This window comes from Sceloporus undulatus, chromosome 8 (genome assembly GCF_019175285.1).
Source record: "Sceloporus undulatus isolate JIND9_A2432 ecotype Alabama chromosome 8, SceUnd_v1.1, whole genome shotgun sequence".
Classification (NCBI taxonomy): Eukaryota; Metazoa; Chordata; class Lepidosauria; order Squamata; family Phrynosomatidae; genus Sceloporus; species Sceloporus undulatus.
This window is the reverse complement of record NC_056529.1, coordinates 31,006,389-31,020,934: the sequence shown is the minus strand read 5'-3', so window position 1 is coordinate 31,020,934 and position 14,546 is coordinate 31,006,389. Positions and strand designations below refer to the sequence as shown.

The following is a 14,546-nucleotide window of genomic DNA, read 5'->3' as shown; positions in this document are numbered from 1 at the left end:
GAACAATTGCAATAGCTCCAGGGGCCCCTTCCCATGGGAAAAAAAAACACATTGAAATTGCTAGTTATCCATTTGTATGAGTTTTTTAAATGGGTAAGAGCCTGTCAGATTTGCAAGCTAAGCACGGTCAGCTCTGGTTAGTGACCACCAAGAATGATCACGTGCTGTAGGCTGTATTTCAGGGCAAGGAACTGGCAAAACAGGGACATAGCCGGGGGGGGGGGGGGTCTTGAGGTCCGGACGCCCCCCTTTCCATTAGAAAAATGAATGGTGTGTGCTGCTGCGCCACCGCACTCAAGCCCCATTATAATGGTGGCACTTAGCCTGGATCCCCCCCTTCCTAAAATCCTCACTACGTCCCTGGGCAAAACCACTTCTAAGGTGGAGTCTCCTTCCTCGGAAGTCTTTAAACAGAGGCTGGATGGCCATCTGTAGGGGATGCTTTGACTGAGAGTTTCTGCATGGCAGAATGAGGTTGGACTGGATGGCCCTTGCGGTCTCTTCCAACTCTATGATTCTATGTCAAGTTCCTGGCTTTCTATGTCAAACTGTGCAAAGGCACTCCTGGTCACCGCTGAAGCCTGGGCCTCCAAGCTCAGATTTATTATTTATTTACAGTATTTATACTCTGCCCTTCAGCCCTAAAGGCTCTTAGAGCGGATTACAATTATTATTTTAATTAGACACAGCTATCCCCAAACTATGAACCTGAATTCTTAGGGGTGGAGTGTAATCCCATCTAACAAGAGGCTGAATCCCTATTCCTGGCTCTGTCTTTTGACTGACCAGGAGCCCCTCTGTCTTGTCTAGATTAAGCGTCAATTTGTTTTGCCTCATCTGGTCCATCATAGCTGCAAGACACCAGTTTAGGACAGGAACAGCTTTCTTGGAATTAGGTGGAAAGGAAGGATACAGCTGGGTATCATAAAGATACTGATGAAACCTTACACTATAACTCGGGACAGCCTCTCCTAGCACTTTCATGTAGATGTTAAAAAGCATAGGGGACAGGACTGAACCTGGAGGGACCCCATAGGCCAGTGGCCAAGGAGTCAAACAGGAATCCCCCAGCACCACCTTCTGAGAGCGCCCCTTCAGGAAAGAACGGAGCCACTGTAGAACAGTACCTTTAAGCTCCATCCCAAAGAGGCGACTCAGAAGGATATCATGGTCAATGGTATTGAAAACCACTGAGAAGTTCAGTAGAACCAACAGGGGCACAATCCCCCATCCAGTTTCCTGGGTAAGTCATTGCAGCTGCTTGGCCCTCCTCCATCGAGAGAGGAACATTGAAAGCTCCAGCTTACATGGCTTACAGAAAAGCCCAGGATTTCAGTATTGATGCAAAGCTTGATTTATTACTGACAACAACAGGGTTAAAAACCCTTCTTCCTTCCAAGGCAGTCCCTTGGAAATGGGAGGAACTCACCCTGTCTGACCTCCAGCTGAAACAAAAGTCAACAAGTCCCAGGCTTTGTAAGTAAATTCACTTAAACGGTCACCACGGAGCTGCTACAACAGGAAAGATCGCTGGATGGTGCTAGTGTCTAAATAAAGTCCATGCTTTTAATCTTCTTGGTTGCTTTATGGTCCAAAACAATTGTTTACTTAGTAGTGAGTTTCAAAGCTGCTTTGTGCAGAAAAAGATAAATCTAGAGGCTGTGCCAAGGCTGCCAGCATCTCCTCCTCCACATTCCTCAAGGGGCCTTCCAGCAAACTTACTTTCTCTTCTTTTCTTCCTATCTCCTCCCTCTGCCCTGTTTGGTGTCTTTCCTTTTGAAGAGCTGCTCCCAGCCTCAGCCCTTCTTCATTACACCTTCCAAACTTATATCTAAGGCTAGCTGCAGGGTTGCAGCTTGTCCTCCACAGCTGTCTCTTATGCTTTCTATCAATCCCACAGCTTGCATATGTCCTAGGATGGTTCCCTCAGTAAGTGTAGTAAGTGCAGCTCTGTTACAGTCATTCACCAAGATGACCAAAGCTGTTTCTGTCCCATAGTTAGGTCTGAAACCAGACTGACATGGATCTAGATCAGGGTCAACATACCCAGCTCCCTAAATCTTTTCTCATAAGGCCACCCATGCTTTACTGTACCAGATGTCCCTTAAACTCTTGGGATTTAAATTACCAATGTCATTGCAGAAATACAAGGCATACCAACACAGTCCCACTGCTGCGTGAGCTGGCACCACCATGGCCTTGCTGAAATACATCTGGAGACTGCGGTCACCTTGCATGTTACCTCATCAAGTCAAGAGATGCCTGACTTCTCCAGTTGTGTCGTACTATGACGCTATAAACCAGGGCGAACAGGAGGTGCCTGAGTATTTCAATTTTGCAAGCGATGTTATGGACAAATGGGTGCAAGTGGAAAAGGTAAGGGCACTACCACTTTGGGAAATGCTGGTGAAAAAGCAGGACATTCAAAGCCATCCTGAGAGGTAAAAGACAAGAGGGTTCATCCCACTCCCCAATCCAAGCACCAGAAGCTAACTAGACTGGTAGTTGAATCTTGCTTCAGCACTGGCAATAGTGGCTTCCATGTCTGGGATGCAGTTTGTCCACTCTGAGTTTATTCTAGTCTTTAAAAGAGCTGTACAAGGTGCTAACCCTTATCCACAAAGTAGGTTCAGGACATTGGATGAATCATTCAAAGCCTGGAATAAAGTCCATAGTTGGGCTTTATTCCAAACCCCTGCATGAAAGCCAGCAGCCCCTACTGCTTGAGACTGTATCCTCAGTTGCCCCTGAGAGCAGCAGGTAAGTTTAAAGGGCAGAGGGCAAGTTGCACAACATACAGAGCTTTGCCTTCCAATAGAGGAGAATGGTTAGCGGAGGCAGGAAGAATGGTTGGAGAACTGCTACTGCCTCTCCTCAACTTCTTCCTTATGCTGAATGGTAAGGCCATCCTTGAGGACATGGATGGTACTATGTATGTTTCTGTGGTCTCCTTGGAATATAGAGAGAAGTGCCCAGCAATTAGACTAAGCAGCTGTACAAACAGCCTGCTGAAAGCGCTGGGTTGGGGATGTGGCAACCACACCCCACGCCACCAACCCGGTGTAAAAAGGAGCTGTGAAACACGGCTCCTATTTGCACCATACACAGGGTACCATAAGCGCCCTGTTGTGGCATTATGATGCCCCTTGTGCACAGCACTATTTGGGTGCTGCACATGAGGAATGCCATCATGGCGCATGCCTTCTGGACAGGCACATGCCAAAATGGTGGCTGGGCAGCAAAAGTAGAGCTCTGAGCATGTGAATGCTCAGCCCTACTGCAGCCCTAGTTAAGGTGCAGGCCAGCATAAACTGCCAGTCTGTAGTGCCCCTTTTGACTTTGGCTGCTTTTGCTGAAAAACAAGATGGCACTTCCCAGTTTCTTATCTAGACAACTTTTCTTTAACACTGACAATGGAGCATTGTCTCCCACTGCCATAAATAGCTTAGACAGAATCAACTTCAGTTTACAATTGCATGATGCTGTGTGTATTACATCGCCTTCTTACCCAACCTCCATCTTATGGAACTGCCAGGATGAAAAGACGTCTCCGAACACAGTCTTCTGGTGGGTAAATGATCAGAAGGAAGAGGTGAAGTGGAGCTATGAGGAATTGGCAGTCTTATCCCGAAAAGCTGCTAATGTGCTCACTGGTCCATGTGGCTTGCAGAGAGGCGACCGACTCATGATAGTTCTGCCAAAGATTCCCGAGTGGTGGTTACTTGTTCTGGCAAGCGTACGGACAGGTTCGTAAGTATTGCAGCAAAAGAAATTCTTTCTTCACCACCATCCAAGGGCAGCCAGTGGTTCCACTGCTGTGGGGGTGGCGAATCTATGGACACATCCACAGTGCCGAAATAATCCAGTTTGACACCATTTTAACTGCCATGGCTGCATGCTATGAAACCCTGGGATTTGTACTTTGTTATGGCACCAGACCTCTCTGAGAGAGAAGGCTAACTACTCCACAAAATTACAAATCCCAGAATTCCATAACATTGAGCCATGGCAGTTAAAGTAGTGTCACACTGCATTATTTTGGCAGTGCAGATGCACCCTATGCTGAATTTTACCCCAACCTTCAGGGTATTGGAGCTATCCAACGTGCTGAAACCTATTCTCAAAACAGTTTCAGCACTTGGATAAACCCTGTAAAGTGTTTTCCAAAACAGTCCATCCAGAATAGGCTGATTCCCTATTCCCTGATCTGCCTTTGAACTGACCAGGAGCACCTCTGTCTTCTGTGAATTAAATTTCAATGTGTTTCTCTCATCCAGTCCATTACTGATCAAGTACCCTGAGTTGTAGTCCAGTATTGTACCCCATGCGCCACACTAGAAACACTAAATGAGCATTGCAGTGTATGAAGACTGGGCACTCTCCTATCATTGCATTCCTTGCTTCTTTTCTAGGCATTATTTTCATTCCAGGGACATCCCAACTAACAGCCAAAGACATTTCCTATAGACTCCAGTCTTCCAAAGCCAAATGCATTGTAGTCAGTGATGCATTGGCTCCTGCAGTGGACTCTGTCATGTCTGAATGCACATTTCTGAAAACCAAGCTCATAGTGTCTAATAGCAGCAGAGATGGCTGGCTGAACTTCAAGGAACTTTTCCAGTAAGTTTTACAAAGTTAAAGCATTAAGCAGACATAGCCTTCAGACGTTTTGGACTACCATAGGTCCTTAACACTGAACATGCTGGCTGAGGTTGGCGCAGGTTGTGGATCAAAACATCTGCAGGAAATGTTGTGTTGTGTGTACTAGAGTAATGCTAGAGTACTAGAGCAATTAACAAACAGAACCTCCATGTTGTCATCAACAATATCACTGGGAACCAAAGCAAATGTTTTGCTGAATTGAAGTTAAATTATGTCCAAGGCATCCCCATGATTTACCACTGCTGGAAAATTTCCCAAGATTGAAATCATGAAAAAGCTAGTCATGCAAGTTAAGTGTTGTTTGTTGGTGTTTTCTTTTAAAGAGCTGCACCTGCTGATCACAACTGTGTTAGAACCAAAAGCGATGACACCTTAGCCATGTATTTTACTAGTGGGACTACAGGGACTCCCAAAATGGTGTCACATTCCCACGCTTCTTATGGCATTGGATTGACAACCGTTGGCAGGTAAAGTTTATTTTTCATACTCTGTGGTACTATGTGAGCATTACAATCTGGATCAGTTTAACAGGACCACCATGAGGAACGCCTTAGGGAGCTGGGGATGTTTAGCCTGGAAAAGAGAAGGTTCAGAGGTGATATGATAGCCCTGTTTAAATACTTGAAGGGAGGTCATATTGAGGAGGGAATAAGCTTGTTTTCTGCTGCTCCAAAGAATAGGACCTGGAGCAATGGGTGCAAACTACAGGAAAAGAGATTCCACTTAAACATTAGGAGGAACTTCCTGACAGTCAGGGCTGTTCGACAGTGGAATAAGCTGGGTCTGTGGAGTCTCCTTCCTTAGAGGTCTTTAAACAGAGGCTGGATTGCCATCTGTTGGAGATGCTTTGATTGAGAGTTCCTGCATGGCAGATTGGGGTTGGGCTGGATGGCCCTTGTGGCCTCTTCCAACTCTGCGATTCTATGATTCTATGTAATTTATAGAGTATTTTAAAGTGAAAGTAACAATCCTGGTAGCAGTGGCTGCTGGTGACTTCCCTGCATGGAGAAGATGTTCCAGGCTTTCATCAAAACTCTGAAGGAGCCATTCAGGCTGTGGAACCTATTTTGGTATTGGGTTCATCTCTTTTAAAGTTGGGATTGAAAGCTGCAACAGATTTCACCAACCCACTAACTTGGAAGCCACCAGTCACCGCAGTCAGTGGATACTCATGGTTGTTGTACTTGGACCTTCCAGTGAACATGCAGGGGTTGCAATGGGGTGGGAGCAAATGCTGCTTTTCTCTGTCAGCTCTCATTGTGCTTCCGAAATTGGATTTGCAAGATTTCCAGGATTCTGTTGCTGTAAATCAGCTGTTGACTACAGAGCCATTTGTTTTGTTTTTCCCCACTGAGCAGACGCCTCATGAACCTGAATCGTTCATCTGTATTCTGGAACATATCAGACCCAGGATGGGTAAAGGCAGCCTGGTGCTGTTTGTTTACTACTTGGATGAATGGGGCATGTGTCTTCATACATCACTTGCCGGTGTTTGACCCTGCAGTTATATTAAATGTAAGCCCACCTGTTGAAATCCAGGATGCCCGTTCCATTGTAAAGGAATAGCTTTGTATAGGAAATATCTCAGGTTGAGCCCCTTGTATTTCCAGGCAAGACTAGAAAATACCCCGACTCAAACCCTAGTAAGTTCATATGAGAGTATGAAGTAAATAAAGTAAATTGAACCCAACTATTTTGTAGCATTAGTACTATATTAGTGTTATTTGGCCCCGAACAGACGGGCCAAAATAAAGCTGCTTCAGGTCACTTTGGAGGTATGCTGTTTAAATGACACAGGCATCTTAAGAGGCCAGAACTTGTGCCAAAGCTGCATTCCAGTTGTTCGGACTGAAGCGTGGTTTTGGCGCAACTTCTGGCCTCTTAGCACGCATGCATCATTTAAACAGCATACCTCCAAAGTGACCCAAAGCAGCTTTATTTTGGCCTGTCTGTTCAGGTCCATGAAGTCAGGGTATACTTTCAGGAGCAACCATGGTATAGTGGTTGGAATGTTGGATAAGGGGTCCAGAAGATGAGGGTTCAAATCCCCCCTGTGGAAACCCATTTGGGAGAGCTTGGGCACACTACACACTCTCAGCCTCAGAGGAAAGCAGTTGCTAGCCCCCATCAAAGAAATCTTGGGCCTTAGGGTCAGCATAAGTTGGAAATCATTCTCTGGGAAGTGAGTCACTGAGAAGGCACTCTCTTGTACTCACACCAGATATACAGTTGGCCCTCCTCATTTGTGACTTTGACTTTTGTGGATTTGATTAATGTCTTCTCTCTAGGAATCTCTATGTTCTCTAAAGAGATTCTGCTGGAAATTGACCACAGAGTTCTCCTACAGAACCTAGAAGTTCCTAGAGATAACACTTCTCTAGGCATTTGTGGGTCTTCTGGCATGATTCTATGATTAACATCTGACGTGTCGGTGCCGATTCTAGGGTTCTGGAGCATGCAGCAACCGCACACTCCAGAACCCTAGTCCATACGGATGCGGGCATCATGGCAGCCTCCCGTCTACACAGGGGGACGCCATGATGACGCAAGCATAGCGCAGCATCCGCACATCCAGGCACCGCACTTGCGCCATTGACAGGTGATATCTGACAGATGTTGACTAAAGAGATGCACTGGAGGGTCTGGAAATTCCTAGAGAGATCTTCTCTCAGGTAAAAAGAAGAATAATGTTTTTTTATGTGCGTTTTTTTCACATTTGAGGGCCTTTACCCCTAGCCCCAGCAAATGTGGAGGGACCACTGTACCTGTAAGACCTCCAAAGACAGGTAGGCACATATGGGAGAAGAAGGTCCTTCAAGTGACGGTACTTTTGTTTCTTCCACTAGACTCTTTCAAGTTATCCAATCACCAATTTCTGCGCACCTCCAACTGGATACCGGATGATGGTACAGCATGATATCACAAGGTACTTTTCATCACATAACTAGTAGTGCAATAGGACAAACATCTAAGTTTAAGAAAACCTAGTTTTAGCAGTTTCCGCCTCCCCAGCTGTTATGAGGATTGCAGCTAAGCTCAGAGAGAACAGCAAACCAGGTGGCTTAAGGACCTGAAGGGAGGATTGTAGAGGAAGATATGGCTGATTATCTTATGATAATAATGAGTGACTCAAATAATAAACAGTAGCACTCCATGCTACAACATTTTGTTGCAGATTCCACTCACAGGATTACTGAGGATTGTAATTTCTTATGCAGGTACAAATTTATGCGTCTGAATCACTGTGTGACTGGAGGGGAAGCACTCAACCCAGAAGTGTATGAGAACTGGAAGAAACAAACAGGCCTGGATATCTATGAAGGATACGGACAAACTGAAACAGTATGTTTATTATTATTATTATTATTATTATTATTATTATTATTATGTGTGAATTTTGCACAGAATAAGTTCCAAAATGCAAACGGTCGCATCAGTCTAGCATTCTCTCAACACTCAAAAATGCTTTTCAACCATTTTCTAATATTATTTCCATCCTTACACCCGAGATCATTTAACTAACACTCTTTTTCTGTTTCAGGTAGCAGTATGTGCAAATGAATGGAGAAAGAAAATTAAACCAGGTTCAATGGGGATGCCATGTCCACCATACGATGTTCAGGTACAAGGAAATATTGAAATTGGAATCCATCTCAAGATTGGCAGGGAACAATAGGGGAATGTCATCTTCCCAGAAAGTTATCTTAATAAAATAAATAGTTATTCATGTTCCAAAGGATATAATAAATTCAGATGATACTTTGAGGATCTATGTTTTCATCAGTGTGGGTAGTCCCTCTACTAATATCTACAAATCTGCAAAAAGGGAGGAAATAAAGCTAGGAAGTTTAATTTAACTTTATTTGTGTTGTTGTTTTGTATCCTGGAAAGTACAATCTTTATATATGAAAGCATGATTATGTATTCAGGAAATCTTTCTTTTTATAAATCATTATGGTTTCTACAGATTATAGATGACCAAGGCAATATTCAGCCTCCAGGGACAGAAGGAGATATCGCTATCCGAATCAAACCGAAGCGGCCGTTTTGTCTTTTCCAACAGTATGTTGTAAGTATTCATTTTGTAAGTATTCAGAGTGTAGTGGAGTCTTCTTCCTTGGAGGTCTTTAAACAAAGGCTGGATGGCCATCTGTCGGGGATGCTTTGATTGAGAGTTCCTGCATGGCAGACTGGGGTTGGACTGGATCAGAGCCCTTCTTGGGGTCTCTTCCAACTCTATGAGTCTATTATTCTGTCTTTATGGAAATCATATCTGATCATTTCCAGGATGATACTGAGAAAACCGCAGCCTCTGAGCGTGGGGATTTTTATAGTACTGGAGACAGAGGGGTTAAAGACGAAGATGGCTATTTTTGGTTTGTTTCAAGATCGGACGATGTCATTAATTCCGCAGGGTAAGTTCTCTTGAGTTTTGTTTCATTTTGTTCTGTTTTCAGCCCCCCAAAGGCCTAGGAATGACCATGTTCTCTCTTATTAGATATCGTATTGGCCCCTTTGAAGTGGAGAGCGCCTTGATAGAACACCCCGCCGTTGTCGAATCTGCTGTGGTCAGCAGCCCAGACCCTGTGAGAAAAGAGGTGATGGAGACATCCAAGGAAGAACTTTCTAAATAACTTTAGCAATGCAGGGAATGAAACACTGAAAATGGTTCACACCTAGGACTCTCATGTGCCATGTTTGCATTCCTTTGGTAACTTTGCCTGACCCCTTCCTGAATAAGTATACCTACCTTCTCCAGTTACAAAAAAACCTACCTTCCTATCATCTTTAAACTTTATCCAATTGTGCTTTAATTCATCTATAGCTCTCTCCATCTCCAGTTAAACTGAATCCCATTATTTCTCTGAGTTGTTGATGCATACTATTGTCCTCCTCCTTCAGGTGGTGAAAGCTTTTGTCGTCTTGTCTCCGAACTTTTTATCACACGACCCAGAAAAGCTAATGAAAGAACTCCAAGATCATGTTAAAAAGGTCACGGCTCCCTACAAATATCCGAGAAAGGCAAGTATCTTCCTGCTTTTTAATAGAATGATTCATAGATTCGTAGAACTGTATAACCATAGAGTTGGAAGGGAGGACAAGGGTCATCCAGTCCAACTCCCTGCCATGCAAGAATAGAAAACTGCAGCACTCTTGAAAGATGTGCACCCGACCTCTCCAAAAATGGAGAGACCACCACCTTTCAAGGCAATGCATTCCACTGTCGAAGTAAAAAAGTTCTTCCTAAAGTTTGGGTAGAATCACTTTTACCATAATTTGAATCCATTGGTTCATGTTCTAGTCTCTGAAGCAGCAAGAAACATGCCTGTTATACATTCCACATGACGTTCCATCCAATATTTAAAGGTAGGCATATAGATTGCAGTAGATTATCATGCTAACCAAGTCTAATCCTGAAAACATGAAGGTGTAGCTGTGTTGGCCATTTAACAAATACAAACCCATCAGTGATACCTTTATTGGCCAACCGAAATGCACAATACAGTATACTTGTTGCAAGCTTTCGAAGCTCCATGAGCTTCTTCACCAGGCAAAATGTTACAAACCAAACAAGCCTAATCCTGTACAGCTTCCAAAAATCAGACAAGATTGAGTATATTTGGTATGGTACGGTGGTTGCTTTCTTAGATAAAAGGGATATTTACTATTTCATATTGCTCCAGCACTTTTTAACTTTAACAACCAAATCCCTTGTGATCCAAAGTGACTCAAACACAATGGCTCTGAAGAAAAGCCAGATAGATCCAGATATCTTCAAAGCTTTGACTCAGATTTGTTCTTTGTTCAGAGTAAATGTATAGTCTTTTGTTGTTAACGTGGATTGGAAGCAGGTGTTTCCAGACAGTTAGTGATGATAATCTAGGCTTCCAGAAACCATTCATCCAACATTAAGAGAAATATTTTCTTTCCTTCTATAGTGATACAACTAAATTGGCACAAGGTTGTAAAATGTGACATGGGACAATGTTGGACTGGGATTTGGAGGGGCTATGCTCAAGTCTCCAGTGAACTCATCAGGTGATCTTAGGCTGGTTTTAATGCTTGACCTTCCTCACAGAGCTGTTGTGAGGATAAACATTGGCTCAGTACAGACTGGCACAAAGTGCCAGCCTGTGGGCAGAGTCACGGCGGAGCATCCACACGCTGGATGCCGTGACTCTGCCCCCTTGCACCATGATACTGCGCACTGGTCTAGATGATGCGCGGCATCATGGTGAGGCCCTGGCACTACATCTAAATGATGCAGTGCCAAAAGGGTGTCACAAAGCCATGCCCACCAAGGCTGTGACACCCTTTAGAGGGTGCAAAAAGACGTTGCATTTAGAGCTCCAAGGAAAATCAGGATATGAATGTAACTAACAAATAAATTTAAAATGGACTCTTTTTTCTCCCCATCATAGATTGAGTTTGTCCAAGAGCTGCCAAAGACGGCTACTGGGAAAATCCAAAGGAATGTATTAAGGAAACGAGAATGGGGGAAAATCTAACTTCACCGGAGCATTTGCAAATGATGGATCTCCTCGTCCTCCGTCCTTTTCCACCATGATGGATAATTTCTCCCTCTTGTCTCAATATTTGTTCTCAAATGCCAAGCAGAAAGATTGACACAATCAAGAAAGAGCGATATTTTCAATTAGAGATGCTCCCATAATTGATCCACAATTTTTACTTAAATTCATTACTTCTGCCCTAGGATTTTGGGCAAGTGAACTGATTGGTATTCTTTGCAAAATGAAGCAAAAGTATAAAGGCTCCTTCATTGTTGCATTTAATAGATAACAACAAAATGATGATAAGTGCATTAAATGAACACTTATGCAAAATTATACCTTTTATCTCCTAGAAAAGGGGTGGGCAATGTGTGCCACATTTCTGCCCCCTTTAAGCCATTTTAGACATTTTAGACCCTGTTTTAAAAACATGCTGTGAAAAAAAGGCCTCATCTGACCCTAAAACAGCCCAAGGGAAGCAAAAATGTGTCAGTAGAGCCAGTGTGGCATAATGGTATCAGTGTTGGAATACAACTCTGGAGAACATGGTTCAGTTCCCAACTCGGTCATGAAACCCACTGAGTGAACTTGGGCAAGTCACATACTCTCAGCCTCAGGGAAGGCAAGGGCAAACCTCTTCTGAACAAAACTTGCCAAGAAAACCCCATGATAGGTTTATCTTAGGGTCGTGATAAGTCAGAAATGATATGAAGGCACACATCAACCTTAGAGGAAAGCATTTTGGTCATTGCCCACCTATGCAGCATCCTAACTGGCAATCATTGCCCACCCCTGCCCTATAATAAATAAGCTTAGAAGCATCAATATCAATAAGTATCAAAAGCTGGAATCTTCTGTCCATGATCTAACAAATATAGTGGACCCTTGTTATCCGCTGGGGTTTGGTTCCAAGATCCCTGTGGATAACAAAATCCGTGAATGCTCAAGTCCCATTAAATATAATGACATAGCAAAATGATGCCCCTTATAAAAAGTGGAAAATCAAGGTTTGATATTTGAAATTGGTACTTTTTTTGAACATTTTCAAACTGTGGATGCTTGAATCTGTGTATAAAAAAATCCGTGTATAAGAAGGACCAACTGTATAATTTTACATATACTTAACTGGAAATTTGAAATACTCCAAGATCCAAAATGGTCCATGTGGGTGGCTGAGATAGTGACACCTTTGCTTTCTGATGCTTCAATGTACACAAACTTTGTTTCATGCTCAAAATTATTAAAAAATATGTATAACATTACTCTCAGACTATGTGTATAAGGTGTAATTGAAACATAAATGAATGTTGTGTTTAGACTTGGATCCCACCTCCAACATATCTCATTATGTACAGTGGGCCCTTAGTATCCGCTCCTAGGACCCCTCATAGATACGGAAATCCTTGGATGCTCAAGTCCCTTTATATACAGGGACATCCCTTATATAAAAGGGCAAAATCAAGGTTTGCCATAATGCCTCGCAACTGACTGCTCTAACTAAGGCTGGTGAGACTTGTAGTCCAACAACATCTGAAGGACTACATATTCCTCATCTCTGAGTTAAAGTGTTGTTTGAGCAGCAAAGAACCATAAACTTAGTGTTCAAAGTTAAGACATTTATCTGAGGTTTTCTGGATGGACAATCCACAATGTGTAGTTAAAATTTTGCTTATCTGTTCATGAATGGTCAATCATTAATTGTGTTAGGGAGTGTAACGTTAACTAGATGCGGTCACCTTATCCTTTGACAAGCGCAACCTTTCCATTAGGACATGTCAAATATGCATTAATTGAGAGCTTGTTATCAGACCAAAATATAGATAAATCTATCTTCCCTCCTTCCTTTCATAACTGATGTGCTGCTACAGAAAGGCCCTATCTCCCATGCGCATTGCCACACCAAATGGTGAGACATATGACAGGATGCCTGAAAGTTAAAGCAAACTTTAGGGAGGCTTACATGCAATGAGGCATTTCCTTAGATATCCTAGTCCTAAACTGCTTAGGGTTTAGAATCATAAAATCATAGATCTCAAAGAGACCTCAAAGGCCATCCAGTCAAACCTCCTGCTCCATGGGAATACATAACCAAAGCACTCCCCATAGATTGCCATCCAACCAGTTTAAAAACCACCACACTCTAAAGTGACATATTCCACTGTTGAACAGCTCTTAATGTTTAGGTAAAATCTCTTTTCATGGTTTTTGCATCCATTGCTCCATGTTCAAGTCTCTGGGGCAGTAGAGAACAAGCTTGCTCCATTTTCAATATAATACTGTTTTCCATATTTAAACATAGGGCTATCATATGTCACCTCTTAACTGTCTCTCATCTAGGTGACACACACACAGCTCCTAAGCCACTCCTCATAGAGCATAGTCTTCATACCTTTCACTGTTTTGGACACACTCCAGCTTGTCTACATCGTTCTCAAATTGTGGTGCCCAAAACTGAACACAGTATGTTAGATGAGAGCTAACCAAAGCAAACTAGAGTGGTGCATGCTATTACTTATGTCGATCTGGATGCATACTCCTATTGATGCAGCCTAGAATTGCATTGGTTGTTTAAACTGCTGCATCACACTGTTGCCTCATGTTCAGCTTGTGGTTTACTAAGACTCCCAGGTCTCTCTCATATGTACTGCCATCAAGCTAGTTGTCACCCATCCTGTGCATTTCATTTCATTGCCCAACTGTAGTATCTTACATTTTTCCCTGTTGAAATTCATTGTGTTAGTTTTGACCCAGGTTTCTAATCTGCTAATGTCATTTTGAATTCTGATCCTGTCCTCTGGGGTATTATCTACTCCTCCTAATTTGGTGTCATCTGCAACTTTGATAAGCACGCCCTCTGTTCCTTCATCCAAGTCATTGATAAAGATATTGAATAGCACTGGGCCCAGGACAGACCCCTGTGGGACCCCACTGGTCACTTCTCTCCAGGATGAAGGGGAGATTTTGCTGGGTACCCTTTGGGTTCGGCCGGTCAACCAGTTACAAATCCACCTAACAGTCACGTCTAGTCCACATTTTACTAGCTTTCTTGCAAGGATATCATGGGAGACCTTGTCAATGGCCTTACTGAAATCAATAAAGGCTGCATCCAAAGAATATCCTTTGTCTACCGAGAAAACAACCCTGAAAAGAGGAAGAAAAAAGAGAGAAAGAGAGTGATAAGATTAGTCTGGCATGCCTTGTTTATGTTGACTTTTCATGATCATAGCATTACTAAGTGACAGCAGATTGTCTGTTTAATGATCTGTCCTAGAATCTTTTCTGGTCCAGTCTGCTGGAATCTTTCCTCTTCCCCAAAGTGCTCTCAAAGATTGTCGCCTGTGGCTCTGAGATTACTTCTGCCAGTTCTTTTAA

General features: G+C 43.1%; 1 protein-coding gene across 2 annotated transcripts in view; it reads left to right on the top strand.

Moving 5' to 3' along the window:
• LOC121937570 (acyl-coenzyme A synthetase ACSM5, mitochondrial-like) overlaps positions 1-11,792 on the top strand; it is a 15,114-nt gene extending 3,322 nt beyond the window's left edge. For both annotated transcript variants that reach the window (XM_042480884.1, XM_042480883.1), the window contains exons 2-14: positions 2,143-2,376; positions 3,536-3,746; positions 4,413-4,620; positions 4,986-5,129; positions 6,021-6,177; positions 7,509-7,588; positions 7,881-8,004; positions 8,204-8,284; positions 8,630-8,731; positions 8,950-9,077; positions 9,161-9,260; positions 9,565-9,684; positions 11,085-11,792. In XM_042480884.1, the coding sequence (XP_042336818.1) occupies positions 2,194-2,376; positions 3,536-3,746; positions 4,413-4,620; positions 4,986-5,129; positions 6,021-6,177; positions 7,509-7,588; positions 7,881-8,004; positions 8,204-8,284; positions 8,630-8,731; positions 8,950-9,077; positions 9,161-9,260; positions 9,565-9,684; positions 11,085-11,171 (1,725 nt within the window). In that variant the 5' untranslated portion in view covers positions 2,143-2,193 and the 3' untranslated portion in view covers positions 11,172-11,792. The remainder of the gene's footprint in view (positions 1-2,142; positions 2,377-3,535; positions 3,747-4,412; positions 4,621-4,985; positions 5,130-6,020; positions 6,178-7,508; positions 7,589-7,880; positions 8,005-8,203; positions 8,285-8,629; positions 8,732-8,949; positions 9,078-9,160; positions 9,261-9,564; positions 9,685-11,084) is intronic.
• The last annotated feature ends 2,754 nt before the right edge of the window (positions 11,793-14,546 follow it).